The sequence below is a fragment of the Sorex araneus genome, chromosome 3 (genome assembly GCF_027595985.1).
Source record: "Sorex araneus isolate mSorAra2 chromosome 3, mSorAra2.pri, whole genome shotgun sequence".
Taxonomy (NCBI): domain Eukaryota; kingdom Metazoa; phylum Chordata; class Mammalia; order Eulipotyphla; family Soricidae; genus Sorex; species Sorex araneus.
This window is the reverse complement of record NC_073304.1, coordinates 87,289,036-87,313,260: the sequence shown is the minus strand read 5'-3', so window position 1 is coordinate 87,313,260 and position 24,225 is coordinate 87,289,036. Positions and strand designations below refer to the sequence as shown.

General features: G+C 50.3%; 1 protein-coding gene across 1 annotated transcript in view; it reads left to right on the top strand.

Annotated features, from left to right (window-relative positions):
- EHD4 (EH domain containing 4) overlaps positions 1 to 24,225 on the top strand; it is an 81,894-nt gene that overhangs the window by 28,287 nt on the left and 29,382 nt on the right. Inside the window, exon 3 of the mRNA XM_004609590.2 lies at positions 6,101 to 6,198. Coding sequence (XP_004609647.1) covers positions 6,101 to 6,198 — 98 coding nt within the window. The remainder of the gene's footprint in view (positions 1 to 6,100; positions 6,199 to 24,225) is intronic.

Genomic DNA, 24,225 nt, shown 5'->3' with positions numbered 1-24,225 from the left:
GGTGATGCTCGGGAAACCATAGGGGATGGATACTGGAGATCAAACCCTGGACAGCCGCATGCAAGGCAAGCTCCTTACCCGCTCCAGCCTAGCAAAGATCTTTTACTATCTATTACTGTTTCTGTGCTGATCTTTTCTTAAACCCAGAGAGCCACTGACATTATTTCTAGTATAGGATCTAGTATGATTTTATGTTGTACTCTTCCACAGGGGCAGGAGCGATAGCACAGCGGGTAGGGTGTTTGCCTTGCACGCAGCCGACCCAGGTTCGATTCCTCCGCCCCTCTCAGAGAGCTCGGCAAGCTACTGAGAGTATCTCGCCCGCACAGCAGAGCCTGGCAAACTACCCGTGGCATATTCAGTATGCTAAAAACAGTAACAACAAGTCTCACAATGGAAACGTTACTGGTGCCCGTTCGAGCAAATCGATGAACAATGGGATTACAGTGACAGTGACTCTTTCACAGGAGAAATTCCTTTTTTTTAAATTTATTTACTTTATTTTTAATGTATCACCGTGAGGTACATTTACAGACTTACATTTCAGTCTGTATGCTGAAATGCATTTCAGTCTGAAATGCTTACGTTTCAGTCATACAATGATCGAGTACCCATCCCTCTACCAGTGCCCATTCTCCACAACCAGTGTTCCCAGCATCCCTCCCCCACGCCACCCCCGCCTTATAGAGAAATTCTTAAGCTCATTGATGTCTCTGTGGCCTCTAATTCTCTTTGAAAAATAACAACTATTCTCAAGTTCTGGAAATTAAAGTTTTGAAGTCTCCTTAGGTCACAGGATTCTGAATAACAAGAACCCCCATCCTGTCCTCCTATCTCAGGCCTGATGGGGTGACCAGGAAACACTCTGTCCCCCACACATCTAATGATTCAGCCACCGTGAAGCACATCATTGAACTTTCGGCTTTCTACGTCATTAGTTGCCTCTATGTTTGTGATCAAATGAGGCTTCATTAAATAGACTTTTGTTTTGTTTTAAATATTACACAGTCACTTAGCACTACTGGGAATTAAAAAAAAAATGAACTTAATATAGCAGCAATCTCAACACCTACCAGCTCCATGGACTAATTAGGCGACAGAGATTAAGGAATATAGGCTCTTGCCAAGAATTCCTCTTGATTCACCAGGAACATTGTTGTGGTTTTTATTTTAGCTGAGAGATTAACTGTATTTTTATGGTATGTTTGCCATAATAAACTCCCCGAGGCCCTTCTCATTAATCTTTAACCTTGGGATTTGTGGTGGCTCCCAGGGTTGTTAAACCATTGTTCTGCATTGGCAGCTGCCTCTATCATCCTGGTCCGGACGTTCCAGAAAACCAGCTTCGCTCCCTGGATTCAGGCAGACTTCCCAGCACAGCCCTTGCACTGCAGCCTAGCCTCCCCCGTGACGTGGCCTTCGGGAGAGAGAGAAGCTCTAGATTTAGAAAAATACTTCTGGGGAATCAGAGAAATAGCTCAGAGGTTAAGACATTGCCTTGCATGCAGCTGACCCCAGTCGATCCCTGTTATCACAAGTTCCCCTGAGCACCATGAGGAGTGACACCAGAGCAGGGAGCCGCCCCTGAACATCATCACATGTGGCCCAAACACCAAAAGAAGGGAGAAAAGAAAACTTATCTGTGTAGGTTGAACTACATGAAACGGCCCATGATCAGCACCATTCACCCTGGAAAAATGATCATTTTGTAAGATTTTATCTAAGGGGTAACTGTGGTCTGATGTAGCCTAGATGTGAAATTAAACTCCTGAGCAGTGGAAGGATGCAGTATTCATTGTCAAAAGCTTTTTTGTATCCTGCTTCCTCTACTCTGCAAACTTGAGAATTTGTGCAACCTCTCTGAGCAATAAAACGAGGTAGGGTAGGAGTCCACGCTTTCTTTTCTTTTTTTTTTTTTTTGCTTTTTGGGTCATACCCGGCAATGCACAGGGTTCCCTCCTGACTTTGCACTCAGGAGTTACTCCTGGCGATGCTCAGGGGACCATATGGGATGCTGGGAATCGAACCCGGGTCGGCCGCGTGCAAGGCAAACGCCCTACCCGCTGTGCTATCGCTCCAGCCCTTTTTTTTTTTTAAATTGAATCACCATGTGGAAAATTACAATGCTTTCAGGCTTACATCTCAGTTATACAATGCTGAAACCACTATCCCTTCACCAGTGCACATATTCCACCACCAGAAAAACCCCAGTATATCTCCCATCCCCCCACCCACCCACCCCCACCTGTGTAACTGATAAATTTCACTTTACTTTGGTTACATTCAATATTTCAACAAAAAACTCACTATTATTGTTAGGAGTTCCCCACTAGAGTCAGACCTGCTGTGAAGAGATATGAGGTTGCACGGCTGCTATCGCGGCCGCGCAGTTTTGGATTTCTGTATTTTAGCAACTAAGTCCAGGGAAATTTCTTCCAGAAATTGGATCATTGCAAGTTTGTATCTCTCATTAGTGATCCTCATAATATAGCGGTCGCCACGCCCTTCCCCCCTGGCAAGGAAAAGGCGAGAGAGAGAGAGAGAGAGAGAGAGAGAGAGAGAGAGAGAGAGAGAGAGAGAGAGAGAGAGAGAGAGAGAGAGAGAGAGAGAGAAACCTTTCCCTTCCTGGGCAGGCATGGGGCCGCAGCTTAGTTCTCAGTCTGGAGACATTTCTGCAAGAAGCTGCCAGTACCAAAAGTAGTTTAGCCGGCCTCTGAAATCATGCTCGTGCAGCTGCAGTGAGGCCGCACATGTGCAGCCGCCGGGATCACATCTCCAGGAGTCCAAGCTTTGCAGTGGCCCATACGTTCTCCACTGCAAGCTTAGGCATACCAGAACCTCAGATCCAAACTAGGATTCCCCCAGCTAGAAGAATTGCTCAGACCAGGGAGCCGAAAAGTCAGCCTGAGCCCAATCTTATGTCTGCCCATCCTGAGCTTCACCCCGCAGCAGTAGGCACAGAAGTGTGGCCTGCACCCAGGCTCCCTGGGGCGATCCTAGGCCATCTGTGGTCACCTCTTCATTTTAGGATGTGGCCTGTGAGCAGTAAAGGTAGAAGGCAATAGTTCCAGAGGACGAATGGGGCAATGCCTGCCATGAAGAACCTGGTGCTTGGGGCCAGAGAGGTAGTACCTTGGGTAAGGCACTTGCCTTGCATGTGGCCAACCCAGGCTCAGTCCCTGACACCACATTTGGTCCCTTGAGTCCCACCAGGCATGATCCCTGAGCACAGAGTCAGGAGTAAGCTCTGAGCATAGGAAAGGAAGAAAGGAAGGAAAGGAAAAGAGGAAAGAAGGGAGGGAGGGAGGGGAAGGAAGGGAGAAAGGAAGGGAGGCAGGGCAGACGGACAAGCCTGGTCACTTGGGAAACATGACCCTTCCTTTGTGAAGGCACCAAAGACCCTGGGTAGTTTGTACCATTTTGTGATAATTTTTTCCCCCATTTTTTGTTGTTTGGGGGCTCACATGGAGATGCTCAGGGCTTTCTCCTGGCTAATTTGTGGCAATTTTTACTACCAGGTGTTAGGAAAACAAAAGCAATGTTAGAGTCCTGCCTGCTTCCTCTAAGATGTTGATCGCTGCATTAATGTTGGCATGGAACACCACACGAAGAGCCTCCAGTTTTTCACAGGACCCCTCTCCCTTTGCCCACGCCGTCCCTTCCTCACCATTCCTTCACCCACATGCTTTCTGTGACCCCCACAACCTTCCCTGGGGAGTGCGGGTCCAGAGGAGGATGAGATGCCTTCCCACTCCCCTCCCCTCCCCTTATCAGAAAGCAAACAAGTCTGTGGGCAGGCAGGGGGAGGGAGACAGTTCCCAGCACTCGCCTGCGCCTATGTGGTTCCTGTGAGGTGTGGAAGGTGAGGCCAGACATGCTGGACACCAGCCACTCCCGGAAGGAGCAGGAAATCCATCCCAGGACAGCAAATCTGTGCTTGGAAGCACGTCAGTGGGCACACGGCACACGGAGGGCTGTGGTGTCCAAAGTAACCTTGCTTCCAGCCTCTGGCTCTGAGTATCGGGGCCGCAGGGGGCCCCCAGGACTGCACTGCACCAGGATTTGTGCTGATTACAGTATAACCTCCTGAGGACCCCCGTGTGGCTCTAACTCCTAAAGCAGGAGCAAATGATGACTTGTGTTCTTGAAACCTTGCTCCCCACCCGCTGCCCCAGAACCCCAAGATGCTTTCTCTCCCAGCGTGGCTGCACCTGCCACCTCCAACAGCCCATCTCAGACTGCCTCTTGTGGGCTCGCTCCTTCTCCCTCCCCTTCCCACCCCCTGCCCTTTCTCTCCCCTCCCCGCATTCTCCGCACTAGTCCCTCCTGGTCCTCTGCCTGTCGTGTGTAACCATCAATTGAGACACATTTTATGTGGGGGGGGGACGGGGGGTGTTGGAAACTTTTCTCTGTGCCCCAACAGCACAGACAGCTTCATGATTTTGGATCCCTTGTCCTAGAACCCCGGGGGTGTCTATGCGGAGAGAAGCTGGTGTTGAGTGTGAGCGGGTTTGGCTGGGAGGTCTGCCCTCTCATGAACACTCTACATGAAAGTATTTCATGGAAGTGCTTTATTTATTTTTTTTTTTTAGCGTGGTCCAGGCTTCAGGGTCTCGTGCCACTGGGATAAAACGTGGTAGGGGACTGTGGTAGGGACTGGGCCCTTCCTGACGTCAGTCCCGGGTGTGTCCCCCCTCACCTCTTGGAACTGAGAACATGCAGAGATGCCCACTGACCCCACACTTCCTTCTCACCCTTCTGTTCTCCCGAGGCTGCTTTATGTCACTGCGAAGGTGACGAGGGAGGGACTCTAGGACACCAATGCAGTGCTTTATTTGTAACATGGCAAAGAGTTTAGCTTCCTGGGTTGAGCTCAGCTGACAAATTCTCAGCTGTGTCTCCAGCCAGCTGGGCCTGGGGAGTGGCCTCGACATGCCACTTCTGCTGTGTGGCCCTGACATGCCCCCTCTGCTGTGTGGTTAAGCACTTCCAGCTGCAAAACAGTCGCCATTTCTTGGACTGAATTGAAAGATGTAGAGGGGAAAAAAAAAATTGGTGAGAAACTCGCCTGAGCCCCTGGGGAAAAAGTTAACTTGAATTGCCTGTCGCCTCGACCCTTGCCGTGGGCTGCCACTCCCAGGCCAAGCCCAAGAGGCCCTGGTGCCCACGTGCGCTCTGGGCAGGCGCCCTGCCCTGCATTCCCCAAATGCTTACTTTCTGAGTAATCGCCGCCACTTGTACTGAATGGAAGAATTGATCTTCCCCCGCCCGTGTAAGCTCTCTGCCCACCCAGATACACAGGTTAGCCATGACGCACAGCAGCTCAGCCGTTTCTGCCTTAAACCACCCCGTACCCCGAGCCCATTGGAGCACCCACAGGCCCTCTGCCCAGTCCCTCTTCTAACTCCAGAGCTTGGGTGTCAGAGGCTGAAAGGACCTCAGCCAGCCCCCAGGCTGATGCCATCCCGCAGGCCAAAGCTGAGGCCCAGAAAGGGCCAGCCTTTAGCCAGGGTGACACAGCACCCAATTGGCAAAGGCTGAGCCGAACCCGAACCCTCTGCTGTTCTGCTTTGTGAGCTCAACACCTGGTGACTGACCGGAACCAGGGCCAGGGGGCCTGGAGGCAGGGGAGGAGGCTAGGTGAAGCTCTGTCCACTCTGAGGGTGGCCTAGGATTCCTGAGCGCCAGCGAGGTTTGGGGGAGCCACTCACAAGAACTCCCCCCTGACTTGGAGCCACAGCAGGCCCCAGGCTGGCTGCTGAGTACTTGAGGCACGTGATGGTAGAAACAGGCCTCGAGTCCTCTGCCATCCTGCCAGGAAGTAGCGCCCAGCTCTGAGAAGGCCTGTGACCTCTGCAAGGCTGCTATGATGAGCAGAGGTCTCCCAGATACAAAACAATGGCTGAAATTCAGTGCACGGGAAACTCTGGAACAAAGGATCCAATAGCTGGTACAGGAGCCTGAGCACCACGCCGACCTCCTGCACCAGCCTCTCGCAACCATGGCACCAGTAGGGGCAGCCTCAGTCTCCCCCAGAAAATCCAGGGGAAAGGGCTCTGCAGCAGCAATGGTTCTGACCCACTTGGCCTGTTTCTTGCAGATTCATGTGCTCCCAGCTGCCCAATCAGGTTCTGAAAAGCATCAGCATCATTGACAGCCCTGGCATCCTGTCTGGGGAGAAGCAGCGCATCAGCCGAGGTCAGTGCCTGCCCCCCCACCCCCCAGCATATCCCAGCCCTTCTCCGGTACAGCCCCCTCCCCCCAGCACCTCTGGGACAACTGGGGGCCCAGCGCTGGAGGCTCCCTGGTGTCAGCCCCAGGTGGGGCCTGTAGCGTCAGCGCTTCTGCCGTTTGAATTGAGAAACTTTCTGGCATGGTAGCCATGACTTCTGAATCCTTTTAAACACACAGTCCCCTCTGCTTCACCCACCTCCGAGAAGCCCCTTGAGGTTGGGGACATGTGGCCGTGTTCCCAGTCCACACTGGGAGTAGTCCCCAAGCACAGCCCACGTGGCTGAGGAGCACAGGAAGAATGAACAGTATATGTTTCTAGATTTTCTGATTATTCACGGGGACACATGGGACAAAAAGGGAAGTGGGGAGCAGGGAAAGTTCTTCCTCCTGCACAAGGCACCCCTACAGCATCTTCCAGCAGACCCTGGTGGGCGCGCTTGGCCCCAGACATGGCCTGCTTAGGTTCTGTTTGTACACTTGAGGCGTTGATGACCCAGGAGGAAGGCAGAGGTGGAGGCTGTTGGGGAGGCAGCGAGGACTGGGATGTGTGCTCAGATGTGGGGGCCCTGGCCTGGCCTCAGGGTGTTGGGAAAGGCTCCTCAGAGGAAGTGACATTGGAGCCAGGCTGTGGCGGGTGAGGAGGAATCCTGGGGGCAGCTTGGGGGTGGGGAAGAGAGAATGTCCAGCATGCGGAGAGGGAAGAGTTCTCTGGAGCTCAGAAAACACCTGTGAAGAGCAGCTCCATCAGGGTGTCGTCCAGAAAGCCAGGCTGCGGCCCTCATGCTTTCCAGAGGTGCTCCTGGAGCAAAGGGCGGTCGGGGTGGGCCTGCAGCGGGATTCTGTGCTCAGAGACAGGTTTGAACCCAGAGCAGTTTTGAAGGCTTTGCCAGGAGAGTCGATGAATCACCACAGCCCTGGCCAAGTAGCAAGCTGTGTGGGGTCACGGCCCGGGCAGGCGGGGAATCCCCCCAGTGCTCCTGGAGCAGAAGCGCAGTTAGGCTGTCCCAGGAACATGCTCAAATGCTCAGAGGCCAGGGTCCCACGACGGGACGAAGAGGGGGCCTCTGAGGTCAGCCGTCCCCCCCTTGCTCACAGCACTTCAGAAATGCAGGCTCTGCAGCTTCCTGGACCTACAGACGACCGGGGCTACCCACAGGCTTCGGAGAACATTGCATTTCCAGCAAAACCAGGCCAATGCTGAGCACCTCTCATGGCCCTTTGTTGGTTTTATATTATAAAGGTGATAGTGGGTGTTGTGAAGGAGTCACAGTGAACCGGGGGCTCAGGAATCACTCTCCGTGAAACTCCCACTGGTGTATCTGACCCCCAAACATCACAGCAGCTGCTAAGGGAAGGAAAGGGGGAATGAAGACTCACTGTCACTGATAGCAGTTACCAGTAGTTTTTTTTCTCTCTCTCCAGTATCCTTGGACCTTCTTCCATGCACAGGCAGGGAAATCATTTCTTTGGGGGCGGGGGTGGGATGTGGGGGTTGTTGGGAGAACCCACACCTGATAATGCTCAGTGCTTACTCCTGGCTCTGCACTCAGGGATCACTCCTGGTGGACTCGGGCAATGATATGGGGTTCCGGGGAACAAATTCAGGTTGGCCATGTACAAGGCAAATGCCTACCCACTGTATGGTCTCTGCAGCTCCGAATTCTTTTTTAACAGAATCAGAATTTCCATGCCTTTATCGTATGACTTGATTTTTCTCTATCACTGTCCACCCCAGACATACTCCAGACAAAGTATAGTCAAATTACCTCATTGCTGTCAGCAGCTGCTGGGTTTCATCCAAGAAACATGGCACAGTTCATTTTATGATATTGCCGTTTTTTTTTTTTTCACTCTTACAAATAGTGCTGCAGAGGTACCTCTTTTATGGTGGGGAGGGGGCATCATTGTGCCTCTGTGCCATCAGATTTCTTTTTTCAAAAACCACTTAGATTCATTAAATTGGTCCCATCCAAGTTGATTTACAGATAAAAAAATTTGTCTTAAAAGGAAAATAAAGGGGAGCCGGAGCAATGATAGTGGGGAAGGGCACTTGCCTTACACATGACTGAACCTGGTTCTATTCCCAGCACCACATATGATCCCCTTAGCCCTGCCAGGCATGATCTTCTAGTATCAGAAGTAAGCCAGGAGTAGGCCCTGAGCATCTCCAGGTGTACCTGCCCACACACACCCACGGACCCCGCCCACCGAAAAGAAAAAAGAAGGAGAAGGAAAATAAAGTAAATCCACCTCCCACAGTTTTTCTGAGTTGTCCATGTTTCTCCACTTCCACATTTGACTAAAGTTTGCCGAGAAACATGTGGTCCTCCTGGAAAAAGCTCGGTATTTTTTTTCTAAATCTTGAGACCTCTTGAATTTTAGCTCCAGCCTTCTCTATTTCTTTTGATTGGTTGGCAGTACTAAGCATCCCAGCTTAGCCAGTGTTTCTCCCTGTTTCATCCTTTATAAGCGTCTTTCAAACCACTGTCCTGATGCATGATGCCGCCTGTTTACTGCTTTCAAGATACTTTGAAGATCAATCCCTCATAAGACTGTAATAATCCAACTCATTTCCTGGTCTGAACCAAAGCGGCCTGTCTTACTCACATCCTATGCACAGAAATAGCACATGTGGTCCCCACAGTGGGCACGGCAGCCGTCAGGGCAGGACCCGGAGCAGAGCCTAGGTCAGCACTACACCAGGGATCTGGGTTTGGGTACCAGCCAGTGTCTGAGGCAGACTGGTCATTGGATTTGCTCAGCAGAGAGTTTTAATGCATTCACCCAGAGATCAGCTCCTCACCCCACCCCTACCTCAGGATATCTGCTTTCGTTCCCCCTCGCTACCCCCACCCCCCAAGCTAGGACTCTGTCACTCTTCCCCTGTCGTTATGTCAAAGTTGCACCATGTGGTGGGGACAAAGTGTGACCCCACAGGACAGTGGAAGCATCTGCCACTGACTTGATTTGTGGGGCTTTGTTTCCTGCTCGGGTGCTCTGTCTGGAAAGCAAAGTAGCAGCTGCCAGGCCTTCTCCTGTTCCTGCGTGCGGTGGAGGGTGACCCCACCCTGCGTGGATCCTCTTACACAACTGTGCACTGGGCTCCGTGATGAGGAACTGTCTCTAGTGCAGCCGCACTCGGCAGATACTCAACCCCAGCCGGGAACCCCTATGTGGCCCCACCCATCCCCACCACGACCGCCAGAACAGAGCTTTCCTGCCACTGCGGAATCATACCCAGCTGCTGGGCAGTGCATGGCTGAGCTTGACTCCTGGGAAGTGGGCAGAGTAAGGAACTGTTGGACTATTTGGGGAGGACTGTGGGGCTCGGAGGATGAGCACTGCAGGCCAGCTGATGTGTGGCCCAGTCTGGGGGCCTGAACACAGGGCTGGGGCTCCAGGAGGAAGCGGGGAGCTTGGAGTGGCGCTGAGCAGCCCCAGAAAGACCCATGAGCTGTAGCACCCCAGAGTTCTCCCCGGCAGAGGGAGATGGGCCGGGGGTGGGTACAGCAGAGAGGTGCTCTGCTGGGGGGCACCAAAGGGCTGAACTGGAGACCCACCTCACATCCCCACAGATGGGGCTCATGCAGCTGACCCGGACCTGGGGACCTGGTGAGGGAGGATCTCCAGGAAGGAATTTGGATCCCTTAGAAATGAATGCAGACAGACCAGAGCCACAGTACAGAGGGTGAGACACTTGTACGTGGTCGCTCTGGGTTCAATCTCTAGCACCCCATTTAGCCCCCATATGGGGATCGAACCTGGGTTGGCCAGGTGCAAGGCAAGCGCCTTCCCACTGTACTATCTGTGCAACTTCAAAATTACTTCAAACAGAATCAGAATTTCCATGCCCATGGAAATGAGCATTGCGCATGGTCACCTCAGGTTCAATCCTCAGCCTATGGTTGCCCCAGGTTCAATCCCCAGCACCCCATATGCTCCCCCGTGCCCCACCAGGAGTGATTCCTGAGCACAGAGCCAGGCTCAGTAAGTCCTGAGCACTGCTGGGTTTGGTCTGTCCCCTCTCCAAAAAGGGGGGGGAGAAAAAAAGAAATGAACACAGGACTGGGGACTCTGGACCTGGGGTTCAGTCACGTGCTCCCATCCTCCTTTCTTGTCTGGTCCATCACCTCCTGCCAGGCCAGCCTGTTCCTCCTTCCTCTGTGTGAGTGCTCGAGGGCCTCTCAGGGAGGCCTGAAGACAGAGAAATGAGTGTGGGCCTGAGACAGGGTGTCCTGGCCTGCTGGCCTCGAGCAGGGTAGGGGACCCGCCTTGCAGGACCCAGCCTTTACCCTGCAGCAAATATCCGCAGCCCCCTCATTGCCTGTGTCCCCACGGCGGTCTCTACAGTAGTAACACAAGGCGGATGAGCCTTGGGGGACGGGGGACAGTGCTGGTCTCCAAACCTCCTGTCTGGGGGCTCTGTAAAAAATAAACCATGACAGATCATTGATTCAGGGGCGGTTTTCAGGGTGCTTCCCCATGTGGTAACCTGTTCCTTCAACTGTTCCTTTGTTTAATCACAGTCGGCAGGAAATATTTAGGAACAAAAGCTTGAACTTAGTTGCTAAATTCGAGTGTTCTTGGCGGACGTGAGGATTCTGATTAAGCAGGGATAAAAATATGCTGCTATATTTATAATAATCATTTTATTTTAATCTATCAGTCGCTACCTTCCGTAAATTCTAAAATTTTTTCTTTTCTTTTCTTTTTTTATTTAATGTTTTGTTTGGTTTTGGTTTTGGTTTTTAGTTCACACCCAGTGCTGCTCAGGGCTTACTCCTCGCTCTGTGCTCAGGGGTCACTCCCTGCAGAGCTCAGGGGACCATAGGGGGTCAAACCAGGATGGGCCCTGTGCAAGGCAAATGCCTTATTCACTATCAAGTTGCTCCAGCCCCACTTTTCTTGCTTCTTTGCTGGCATTAAGTAACCAACAGAAGACCTTTTGGATTTTTTTTTTAATTATTTAATTAAAGAACTGTGACTTACAAAGTTATTGATGGTTGCATTTATGCATATAATGTTTCCTACCACCAGTGGAAAACCTTTGGATTCTTAAGATTTCCAACACTATTTTCTTGAAGCGGGTGAATGAACTCTAACTTGATTCCCTTTTGAGAGCTTCTTTTGTCCCCGGTCACAGAATCTAGACTGAGTAAGGGGGGCTGGAGGGTCGTATGAGGGGGGTGAGCAAGTGGTGTGCAGGGGCCCAGGCCCCCTGGGTAATTCTCAGGCAATGGGGCAGATTCCAGAGTGTGGTATTGCGCACTCTGTAGTCCCTGCCAGGGGCTCCCCAGCCCCCTGCTGTGCTGGGGCCTCCGGGCTGCCCTAGCTTCAGGAACCATGTAATTCCCAGGTAAAACCATGCAAGCCTCATGCAAGGCCAGCACCTAAACTCCTGCACTATCTGTCCAACTCCAGAATACAGATCCTTGATTCTGTGCACTGAGAAAAGAGAACGCATTTATCTTCACATCCTTGTTTTCATTTCCAGCCTCTTATTATTCTGGCTCCCTGACTGTTTGCTTCCTAAAATATTGTTTATTTCATGCTGAACTTAAACATCATCTAGGATTTATTTCTGGACTTGGCATAAACACAAGTGCACTCCCAGCTACATGGTACAAACTTCTGGGCTCTGGGTTCACAATGTCCCTGCCTAGCCAGGAGACGCTTAGAAAAATTCTACGGTGGCAACTGGTGTACTTATCCTTCTCTTGGGCACACCAGCATTCGAAAAGTGCTATTTTTAGCAGCAAATGATTATTCTTGTGGTTTCCTAAGAATTTGATGAGGGTTTGCAAAGCTTTCAAGAGACTTGAATTTGGTAACAAAAATAACACAAATTTGCTCTTTTAAAAATTTAAATCACTTGGGGTTTAGCTTGTAGCTCAGTGGTGGAGTGCATGCTTTGCATGTATGAGGCCCTGGGTCCCATCCCTAGTGTGAATGCACACACATACCACCCACCCATAAACACTCACATTTCAGTAATTCTAGAAAAAAAAACGCATTATATACATTGATGAATTTTTCAACACAACCTGTTTGTCCATTGAAGACATGAGGGTGTCTTCTGATGTTTAAAGTCCTTCTCTTTATCAGTCTCTCACTCTAAGTCAGTGACTAGAACTGAGAAGATACTGAAAGATAAAAGAACAGAAAGACAGAAAGCTTAAAAGCAATAAATAGCAATGAAGCCTGAAACAAAAGCGGTCTCACTATGCTTCAAATAGCTTAAACACACAAGAGCCTTAGCTTCAAAGTCATTATCCATTGTTTAGCATTTATGTACAGACATCCATCCTCAAGGCTTCCCGATTTGGGCAACAGTAAGGGGCTGAGGCTGGAATAACCCTGACCTGCCCCATCTGCTGGTCTCCAAGAGGGAAAAGGACATCCAGACACTGTCAAAGAAGAGGGGGCTTCTTTTTCAGGGGGCTACCCACACAGCGAAGGTGCTAAACACCATCACAAAAGAACTGGCAGACTTAGGAAACAGGGCCTGGGAATTCAGCCTGTATCAGTAAAGGTGAAGGGGGAAAAAAAAAAACAGCAGATAAACAAACCATAATCAGGGAAGGACAAGAACACTGACTTGACAAGTCCTTTGAACTTTTAAAACTTAAGACCGGATTTGAAAACTGCCTAAAAGGAGGAGAGAAAACATTCAGAGATGTCCAGATAAGAATGGTTTCCCCTCTCAGGCACGGAGAATGAGGACTGGGGAGGGAAACACAGGGCACAAAGGAAGGAGCCTTTTTCCCCTAAGAGAATAAGAAGGCGAGGCGCAAAGCAGTGGCCTGCTCTGACATGGCCCAGGCTGTTCCAAGCCCCCTGGGGAGGCCAAGCCATCAGGACACAGTGTCCTTAGCAGCTCAGGCGGGCTCACAGGCCCCCGACTATAGATGCAAGTGGTGAACTTCAGAGTTTCTAGGGGACCAGGGCAGCTGGCGCCTGCGGTACTGCTGGCAGTTAGGATGCTTGGACCTTCAGTATCAGAGTTTAAAAAGAAGCAAAAGAGGAACCGGAGCAATAATACAGTGGGTAGGGCATTTGCCTTGCATGCGTCTGACCCAGGTTTAATCCCCGGCATCCCATATGGTCCGTCCCCTGAGCACTGCCAGGAGTGATTCCTGAGTGCAGAGCCAGGAGTAACCCCTGAGCATCACCAGGTGTGACCCAAAAAGACGGAAAAAAAAAAGAACAAGCTAAGATGTGAACATATATGTCTTTGCAGATATAAGTAGGGAAGCCAGGGGACTCACTAAGAAGGGGTGAAATGGGACAGCCATGTCAGGATCTGACCTGGCAAAGGGGCAGGTTAAGGTCAGACCAGCCTCATTAAGAAAGTGCCCATCTGACATGGAAGAAGGATTTGGCAGCGTAAACACGCCTATCTTGGTCATGGCTGAATTTTATTTCCCACTCATTCTGGTGTTTTTCTCCCCAAGATCTTGCCTATACTCGGCCTTGCTCAATCCATATACTCAATCAACTGATGCCATTGAGTTGCTCCTGATTACAGCATGGGTCACTGAGACCCCCAGGATTCCAATCCCACCCAGCAACTTACCTGCCACATAGCCTCGGGAGAACTGTTCCTTTCTCTCAAAGGGAGGATTGTAACAGTACCTCTGCCCCAATGTTATAACTGAATTACTGAGAAAGAAGAACAACCATACTGCCCACCACAATGCACAGTAAATGCTCAGCAAATGTTAGCTGGGGCTATTATTTGCCTATTATTGTTGTTGAAGCAATTACTTTGAGTACTTTTTTGCAAAAGCTGTATTTTATCTTCTTGTTTTTTTTATTTATTTAAGCAGTTTCTTGCCTCTTAAAAAGTTTTCTGTTTCTGAGGCTGGAGCGATAGCACAGCGGATAGGGCATTTGCTTTGCACACGGCTGACCCAGCACTGCCAGGGGTAATTCCTGAGTGCAAAGCCAGGAGTAACCCCTGAGCATCGCTGGGTGTGACCCAAAAAGCAAAAAAAAAAAAAAAAAAAAGTTTTCTGTTTCAGCCAGAGAGATAATAGTACAAGTTATTTACCTTGTATGATGTCAACCTGGGTTCGATCCCCAGCACCCCATATGGTCACCCGAGCACCTCCAGGAATATTTTCTTAATGCAGAGCTAGGAGTAACTCCTGAACACAGGTGTGGCCCAGAAACAAACAAAGAAACAAACCCCCAAAAAAGGTAAAAGATGTTTTCTGTTTCAGGGGCTGGAGTGATAGTACAGCGGGTAGGACACAGCTGTCCCAGGTTTGATCCCTAGCACTCTGTATGACCCCCCCAAGCACCCCCAGGAGTAACTTTTGTCAAGTTATTTAAATTATAAAGTTCTTGTTCAGAAACTATGTTATTTGGTGTGTTTCCCAAATTAGATATTCCCACCTTTTTTCCACCCACCTTGGTAATGTTATTGATGACTAGCTTTTCACTTTTGAAATCATATTTCTCCCTGGAAGTAGAAAAGATACAACACTCAAATTAATCATCCAGTTTAAAAACTAATTGATAAAAAAAAAACTAATTGAAGGGAAAATAATTTTTTCAATAGCATAGATATTGCTGACAGGCATATATATGTGTATGCTCTTAGAGGCACTTTGTGCATGCTATTTCAGAAGCAATGGAATAAAATGTAATGGTAGGGGCTGGAGCGTTAGCACAGTGGATAGGGTGTTTGCCTTGCACACGGCCGACCTGGGTTCGATTCCCAGCATCCCGTATGGTTCCCTGAGCACCGCCAGGAGTAATTCCTGAGTGCAGATCCAGGAGTAACCCCTGTGCATCACCGAGTGTGACCCCCCCAAAAAAAATGTAATGGTAATATTTGGGCTATGCTAAAGGATACTCATTCAAACATGTTTGTGTCAGTCATCCCCTTGGTGCCAAGCAGTGTCCTAGATTCAACATGAGGGAGAACCAGGCTCAGGCTGGGCACTCACACTCAGGTGGGAGGGTCTGGCCGGCAGATGGGCTGTGCTGGCCCTGGGTGCCACAGGAGTACAGGAACAGGGGAGATGGCTCACCAGGTTGAGCGCAGGCTTTGTATACGACAGGGCCAGAGTGACATCCAGCACCGCATGGTCCTCTGAGAACCAGGAGTGACCCCCGAGCACTAAGCCAGAAGTAGCCCCTGAACACTGCTGTGTGTGACCCAGAAGTCTACTAAATTGAAGTGCTGTGAGCAGGGACACCCAGTCCCCAAAGCTGCTAAGTGAAAAGGTCTCCTCTTCACCCTTCTCTCCCTCCCCCACCACTCCCTCCCCCTCACCCATGCAGGTGTTCTAACATATTTATAAAGTTGATTGACTTTTTTGTTGTTGTTAAGAGTTACTCCTGGGACTGGAGTGATAGCACAGCAGGTAGGCCGCCTTGCACGCAGCTGACCTGGGTTCGATTCCCAGCATCCCATATGGTCCCGTGAGCACTGCCAGGAGTGATTCCTGAGTGCAGAGCCAGGAGTAACCCTTGTGCATTGCCGGGTGTGATCCAAAAAGAAAAACAAAAAAAGAGTTACTCCTGGCTCTGCACTCAGGAATCACTCCTGGTGGTGCTGATCAGGGGACCATATGGGATGCCGAGGATCGAACTCAGGTCAGCCACATACAAGGCAAGCACCTTCTCTCTCCAGCCCCAACGTACTACTTCACAACATGTTTATCTGCTCATTAGTAATCACTTTAGGATATGTTTATACACACATTAGTAATCACTTTCATTTCTCCCAGGCCTGCCAACCTTTAATCTACTTTCTTTTTTTATTTTTTCTTTTGGGGTCCTCAGGACTTACTCCTGACTCTGTGCTCAGGGATCACTCCTGGTGGGCTCAGGGGACTGCATGAGGTGCTGAGTATAGAACTCAGGTTGGCCATGTAAGGCAAGCATCCTAACCTCTGTACTATCCCTCCAGCCCCTAATCTACTTTATATCTCTATGGATCTGCCTATTCTGGGCTTTTTTCATAAATGTACTTAATATGTGGCTTTTTTAGATCTCTTTTCTTCCACTCTATATAGTGTTCCAGGGTTATTCATGAACATATTCTGTATGTGGCACTTTATTCCTTTTAAAGGTTCAACAGGGCTTTGTTACTTGGCTGTATCACGTTTCTTTATCAGTTGAGAACACTTGGGTTGCTTTCACTGGTTACTTTGAATTAACACCACTATGAACTCATGAGTTTTGGTGAAAACACCTGTTTTTAATTCTCCTGGGTGTTTACATGGGAGTAGAATTGTTGGGTTTTATGGTAATCCAACATTTGTTTTGGGGGTGGAGGGATCACCCCCAGCAATACTCAGGGGTTGCTCCTGGGTCTGTGGTTCAGGAATCACTCCTGGCGGTGCCCACAGAGACCCAGTGGGGTGCCAGGGATTGAACCTGAGTCGGCCACATGCAAGACAAATGCCTACCCACTGTACTACACAGCTCCCTTGATATTTAACATTTGGGGCCTTTGGGGAACACACTTACCATGCTTCGGGGCTATTCTCAGTTCTGTGCTTGGGGGTGAATCCTGGCTGTGCACAGGACCATGTAGTATGTGGATTAAACCCAGGCCTCCTGTATACAAAGCTTGGTCCCCTGAGCATCATCATCCAAGCATGGAGCCCGGAGCTTGTGAGCACTGCCAGATGTGGCCCAAAGGAAAAGGAAAAAAAAAAAACCTAAAAAGCAAACAAACAAAAAAAAAAGGTGTGGGGTTTGGGGGGGTGGGGGGAGAAGCACCAACTAGTGAGTCAGGCCTTTTATAAGATAAGATAAAGACTGAGAATAAAGTTAAGATAAAGATGTGGAGTTCTTACCACTGTTTCTGGTTCAGAGTTCAAGAGAGACCCCCATGGTTGTCAGAGTACAGGGGGCATGAGGAAGAGGATGATGCAGTGGAGGACTCTGCATGGCCGATCAGGCTCAGAACTGGCTGCATTCACAGAACTGGGGCTGGTGCCACGTTTACATGTAGAGCTTAAGCTCAGCGACTTACCCCTGAGCTTTATTGAAAACTTTCAGCAGCAAAAAATGATCCATCCCTCAGGGCTGGGGCTGACCCTTGATGATTTGTTGGCAGATCCTTTTTTGTTGTTGTTGTGTTTTTTTTGTTTGTTTGTTTTGTCAAGTGCTCAGGCCAGCCTGAGGTGGGGTTGTGAGGTCCTGGACATCACTCACTTCTTACACCCCAGCAGGAAATCCTGATTTCTTTTTGTTTGGGGGAAGTTTGCTGACAAACACATTCTGGGCTCCTTTTCCGCTGGTGCCACGGGAAATTCCACACCACAAGTGTGCAGCTCCTGCCCCTCGTATGAGCATACCCCCGCTATGACTCAGAGTGGCACTTGCCAAGCCCTGGTGGCTATTTTTAGTTTTTGTTAATATTTTAAATGCATACTTGAGCCTGAGGAATGACTGCTTCTACCCAAACTTTAAACCTACCTAGACTTTCAAATGAAAAATAAAAATTTGCTGTTCTTAGGGAAAAGAACACTTCCCTTTCTTTCCATAAAGAGCAACTAGGGATTCCAGTTCACAGAATATTTCACAGGGATATGAAATAAGAGATACAAAGGATAGGGCGCTTGCCTTTTACGTGTCCAACTTGGGTTCGATCCCTGGTACCCCACATAATCTCCCAAGCCCTGCCAGGAGTGATCCCCAAGGGCAGAGCCAGGAGTAAGCCCTGAGTACTACAGAGTGTGGCTCCAAACCCCTCACGCCCCTTAAAAATTCAATTTTAAAAAGAACATTTCACAGACAATGAGAGAGGGGGGTTCATTAAAGAAAGGGTTTGTTCCTTACTGTCTTAAGTAATACCAAACTCTACAGAATAATTGTTGAAAAATTTTATGCCTTTTTTTAAAACCGAAGATTGAGGTGCAACCATTATGTGAAGCCTTCATTTTTATTGTGCCAGTAGCACTGTAGCACTGTTGTCCCATTGTTCGTTGATTTACTTGAGTGGGCACCAGTACTGTCTCCATTGTGAGACTTGTTACTGTTTTTGGCATATTGAATATGCCACGGGTAGCTTGCCAGGCTCTGCCATGCGGGCGGGATACTCTCAGTAACTTGCTGGGCTCTCCAAGAGGGACAGAGGAATCGAACCTGGGCTGGCTGCGTGCAAAGCAAATACCCTACCTGCTGTGCTATCGCTCCAGTCCAAAAGTCACTCATTACTTAACTGATTTTAGTACAAGATTAGGATGTATGGAATACTCATGAATATGCATTAAAATGCAGTGGTCCATAGCTATAGACATAGAACAATGGTAAGGCACTTGCATTGCAGGCGACCAGTCAGGGTTCAATCCCCAACACTCCTCATGGCCCTCCAAGCTGGGCCAGGAGTGATCCCTTAGTGAAGATAAAGGAGCAAGCCCTGAGCACTGCCAGGTGTGGCCCCAAAACAAAACAAACAAAAGAAAAATTAAAATAGTCTAAGACCAGAGAGGTAGTACAGTAGGTAGGGTGCTTGCCTTGCATGAGGCCAACCCCAGTTCAATTCCCAGCACTCCAATATGATTTCTCAAGCACCACCAGAAGTGATCCCTGAAAAGACAGTCAGGAGTAAGTCCTGAGCACAGCAGGGCATGGCCCTAAAACAAACAAACAAAATTCAGGGTTCCAAATTGGATAGTGGAACCATTACATTTGAAAAGATGTATAGTGTTGCAAAATGCAGACTTGTATGTAATACGATCCAGAAGCCCAATCTTCTGTGTCTAAAGATAAGGCTTTTACTTGACACTCTGTCCTTAGCATCACTCATGTGAGATGTGTTTATCACTCTGTCACAGTGCCTCATCATCAGATTCAATCCATGCCTTAGATTCCCATATTTTTGTAGCTTTTGGTCAACTGTTTCCTTGGTGACAGTGGTATAAGGTCCCAGCTCTTAACTGCCCGCCGGTCATAAGGACCAATATTTAAGATTCCCAGCTGTGTCAATTGACAATCATCACCACTCGTAGAAATGGCACAAGCGGTCTTTGAAGAGCTTGTTGACATGCATCCTAGGCCTGCCAGGCTGTTAGGGTACCAAGATGACTACCAGTTGTGTCTTATTCTCGTAGAGAAGTTGCTTCACTTCATTCCCACTGTGACCTTGAAAACTATCTAAAACAAACAGAGCCAGCTGTTTCCTTGTTGCTGGCAGGTGAACCCATACAGTTTAGTTTTCACAGGAAGACACAAGACTCACCCTATCGAGTGTACCACATGACCCCTTGGCCTGCCCTCTCTCCCCTTGCACCTGTAGCTCTTCTTTGGGTTGAGAGACAATCACAAGCAGTGTCTCTGCACCTCCCAGAATATGCTGATGATGCATGATACAGTGCTGAGAATTTGGGGCTCATGGTGAATACATTGGTGCTCCGATTTCCTTTTAAGTGAATTATTCCTCACTGATTATTATGCAATGCAAGTTATAAACTAACTTTTGGACTGAAAAAAAAGATGTGACTATGCATCAAAATACAATAATGCGACTAGTCACACTGTTGGATGCTTTTCACTTACTTTGAAGCTCATTTGTTTCGCACAGAAGCTCAGAGAGGTAGGAATTGCATTCCGATTCTATGAGAAAAGAGATTCTTCTCCCGACAAGGTTAAGAATTCACCCACATCCCACAGCGAGTGAGGTCACTGGTCTCAAAGATGCTACCTCCCACTAGCCTTCATACTCCGGTGCACCCCTAGCCCTTGAATCAAGAGCCTTCCGACTCCCTATCTCATCATTGGAATTCCACAGAAGCGATGCTCTGTGACTTCCCCTGGCCAAGTTGCAAGAAGGTTCTTGGCAAGCTCATTCCAGGGAAGCCAATAGGGCGTTGTTAAAAGTCTGACTACCTGGCTCAGAGAGATAGTAGAGTGGGGAAGGCGCTTGTCTTGCATGCAGCCCAACTTGGTTCGATCCCCAGCACCACATGGGGTCTCCTAAGTTATGCTACAGAGCAGGATTAAGCCCTGAGCTCAGCTAGGTGAGGTCCCACCAAATAAAACGTCCACCTACCCCTGAGACCACTATATGTGTAGGGTTTTTTTGTTTGTTTTTTGCTTTTTGGGTCTCACCCAGCAATGCACAGAGGTTATGCACTTCTGGCTCATGCAGTCAGGAGTTACTCCTGGCGGTGCTCAGGAGGACCATATGGGATGCTGGGAATCAAACCGGTGTGTCGGCTGCTTGCAAGGCAAACGCCCTACCTGCTATGCTATTGTTCCAGCCCCACCCGAGACCACTATATATGCTGGAGCCCAAATGGGTCGTGCAGAGAGGGGGAGGGGATGGATGAGTCCCAGTGCAAAACCAATGCACGCTAAACAAAAAGAAGGAAAGTTTTCTAGTCCCCGGTGTAGGGTCCGGGGTCCTGCTTCCGATGGTTTCTAAGGGGAGCCCTCTCTGAGGGGGCCGCAAGGGAGCTCAGACTTCAGGATGATGGAAGGATCCGGTCTGCAGAGGGTGGGGAAGTACGTCAGGCCGCGGGGCCTGCATTGTGAGGGCTGGAGGCATTGCCAGATATGGCAGGTTCAGGGGAGGCTGGAGGCTGGCGAGGGTCAAAGGTGGGGGCCGGTGAGGGAACAGGCCAGCTGGTATGAGCCGTGGGCCTGCTGGAGGCACGCCGGCTTCAGAGTCTGCGAACAACAGGAAGCCATTGTGGAATTATCTTTCATAACCTCTCCCGATTGCTCCGAGTTATCATTATGAACATCCGGGTGCTGGTTCAGACCCGGCTGCCGCTCATTGCTGTGGGCGCCCGGGCTGCCTGGCTCTCTCTCCTCCCTCACCAGGCTGTGTTCTCGGGTTCCCCTCTCCCCACATCCGCCCCGCTTGGCCTTGGAATCTGTCAGGGATGTGCCACAGCCCAGGGCTCAGGTTCTCTGGCACCAAGAACTCCACTCGAGGCTTCCTGGCTGAGCGCTGGGTGCTGCCCGCTGCCCCTGGAGCCTGCCGCCTTCTCTCCACTGACCAGAGAGAGCAGGGAACAGAGACCAGGACCACAGATCTGGACTGGAAAGCCCACGAACCCGAGCCATGTCCCCTGCCTGGACCACACATAGAGTGAGCATGCCACCACGCGGGTGGGGATGGAGAATGACCAGGAGTGATGGGGCCTTGTGTGAGGTGAGGGGCACAAGGGCTCACCAGCACCTGCCAGACCAGGGCTTCTCGAGGGAGTGGAGGAGAGGGTGTCCCCAGCACTCACGGTCAGTGCTGTCTGACTGAGACGCCGCTTGCCCATGCCCCACCTCACGTAGACGCGCCCCCCAAACCAGCCTAGACCTGATGGGAAGGTGGGCTTTTTTAGGGACCCCAAAAGGATAATGAAAACAGCGGGTTTTTTCTTTCTTTCTTTCTTTCTTTCTTTCTTTCTTTCTTTCTTTCTTTCTTTCTTTCTTTCTTTCTTTCTTCCTTCCTTTCTTTCTTTCTTTCTTTCTTTTTTTTGATTAAAGACACCATGATTTACACAGTCATTCATAATAACCGAGTTGTTTCAGGCACATAATGTTCCGGTACCAGTCCCGCCACCAGTGTCCCCAGCTGCCCTCCCATTCCCCAGCCTGGCCCCTTGGCAGGCATAGACAAACTTCTAACACTTTAAAACGGGCACTTTTTAAAAGAGACCTCAGGTATCTTTTCATACGTTGAATAACTTCACTGCTCTCATGGGGACATTCCTGTGACACACCCTCAGTCCCCGTTGCTGCGTGTGCCCTCCCTCCTCCCTGTGCCCCAGTGTGGCTCTGGGGAGGATGGTTGGTAAGTGCAGGGTGTAGGTGCAAGAGGAGCAGAGTCGGGCCAGGAAGTACAGACCTACAGCTTCCTTTCTTTCCATTTCTTTCCCGCTGAGCAGCTGGGAAACCCTGAGCGACCCCCACCTCCGGGTCCTCCTCTGTCCAGTGGGAGGAGACTTGGTTTCCCTCGCAGGGGTCGCAGGGTCGGGATCATCAGAGTCGAGGCCGTGGTGCTCGCACAGGGGGGCAGGAGGGGCGGGGCACCCCCAGCCTGCCCCGAGAGTGAGATGGTACAGCACAGGCGAGCTCTGAGGGTCCTGGAGGAGGAGCGGGCCTCAGCCATCCCGGCACCCCCACTTGACCTGAGGCTCTGTGTGTCTCAGTTCCCACGTCTACAGAGTGGCATCACCGGGAGGAATCACTGAGTGCCGGGTGTGTTGGTTCCTGGTGGAGACTCTGCTGGATTCGGGGGAACCCAAGTGGTCCCATAATCAACCCTTACCCGAGCAGCTCAGCCAAGTGCTCCAGGGTTCCCCCAAGGGAGAGCAGATGATGGCCAAGCTCTGGGGCACACCTAGGCTTCTCGGGAACCTAACAGAGGAGGCAGCAGAGTCAAGGAAATGCTGGGGTCTGTGAAAAGCGTGAAGAGTGTAGGCAGAGCTGGGGTGGGGGCCTCTGTGGAAGAGAAGGACCAGGAGTCGGAGTGCTGTGACCAAGGACCCCGCTCATGTTCCCTCTCCAATCCTTTTTTGTTGTGGTGGTGGGGAGGCACACCCAGAAGTGCTTAGGGGTTACTCTGAGCTAAGGGATCGCTTCGGGCAATGCTCAGGGGACCATATGGGATACTGGGAATCGAACCCAGGGTGGCACGTGCAAGGCAAGTGCCCTCCCCACTGTACTATCTCTCCAGCCCCCCTCGCCTATCCTCCTAAAGCACAAACCTCTTTCTGGCACTCGAGGTGCCAGTCCCGATGGCACACCTGGGACTCTCGGGCTCTCAAAACCACCTCCGTCTTGAAGTCAAATATCTTTGCAAAGTGCAGGCGGAGTGTTTGCCCAGTGGCTCTCGTTCCTCAAGTGCTCTTTAGAAGCACCTGCCACGCGCCCTGGCGTGTGTACACGCTGCAGGGAACATTCACTCCAGTGTCAGATAGCAGGCTGCGTCCCTCCCCCACCACCACGCTGCCCGACAGGCTCTGTCAGCAGAGCCGGGGTGTCCACGCACACCGAGGCCCCCAGGGGACGTCGCCTCTTCCTCTGGTCTGCGTTGGAGGGACAGTGCAGGCTGTTTCCCATCTACAGACAGCTGCAGAGACCCGAGAGCTTGGCCCCGTTGGGCCAGTACATACAGTCTGACGGTTAAGTACTTACAGTCTCCTTCGGGTCGCTGAGTCAGGAGCATCTGTGGTCTATTTGCTGTGGATTTTTTTGTTTTGTTTTGTTTTGTTTTTGCTTTTTGGGTCACACCTGGCGATGCTCAGGGGTTACTCCTGGCTCTGCACTCAGGAATTATCCCTGGTGGTGCTCAGGGGACCATATGGGATGCTGGGAATAGAACCTGGGTCAGCCGCGTGCAAGGCAAACGCCCTACCCACTCTGCTATCTCTCCAGCCCCTATTTGCTGTGTTTTTGCTGAGATACCAAAATGCCCTCCCTGGGTGATGCACCTGCAGCACCAAGGGCCCATTTCCATGCCCCACCTGACTGGGACTTTGCCAGCCCAGTCGTTGTTCTTTGCTTTATCTGGTAGGTGAGAAGCATTTCATAACTCCAGTGATTATTCCTCATGGTTAGTCTTGTTGGAGCGTTCCTACATCACTCCTGGCAGGGCTCAAGGGACCACATAGGATGCTGAGGATCAAACCCCCATCGTCCACATGTAAGGCAAGCACCCTACCTACTGTGTTATCTCTCCATCCCCTGCCTTTTTTAAAAAAAAAAAACATAAGGAATCAATCCAGTGTGGAATCAGATCATTCCCACTGACTCCATCTCTCTTCCCATCTGGGACCTTACCCGAGAAACCACTAGCTCTGAGCGAGTGTTTGGCTATAGAGCTGTCTTTACGGTTGGCTGGTGTCCAGATGCTCTTGAAACATGCACACAACATTGAGAGTGTTTGAAGGGAGGAACAGTGCAGGGCGCAGGGTTCCAGTCAAGAGTTTTGATCAGATCCAGCCCTTTGGCTGGTCAAGGATTGATTCTAAATGGGTGTCATCTTGGTTTAACATGTCTCTTTTAAAAAGTTGG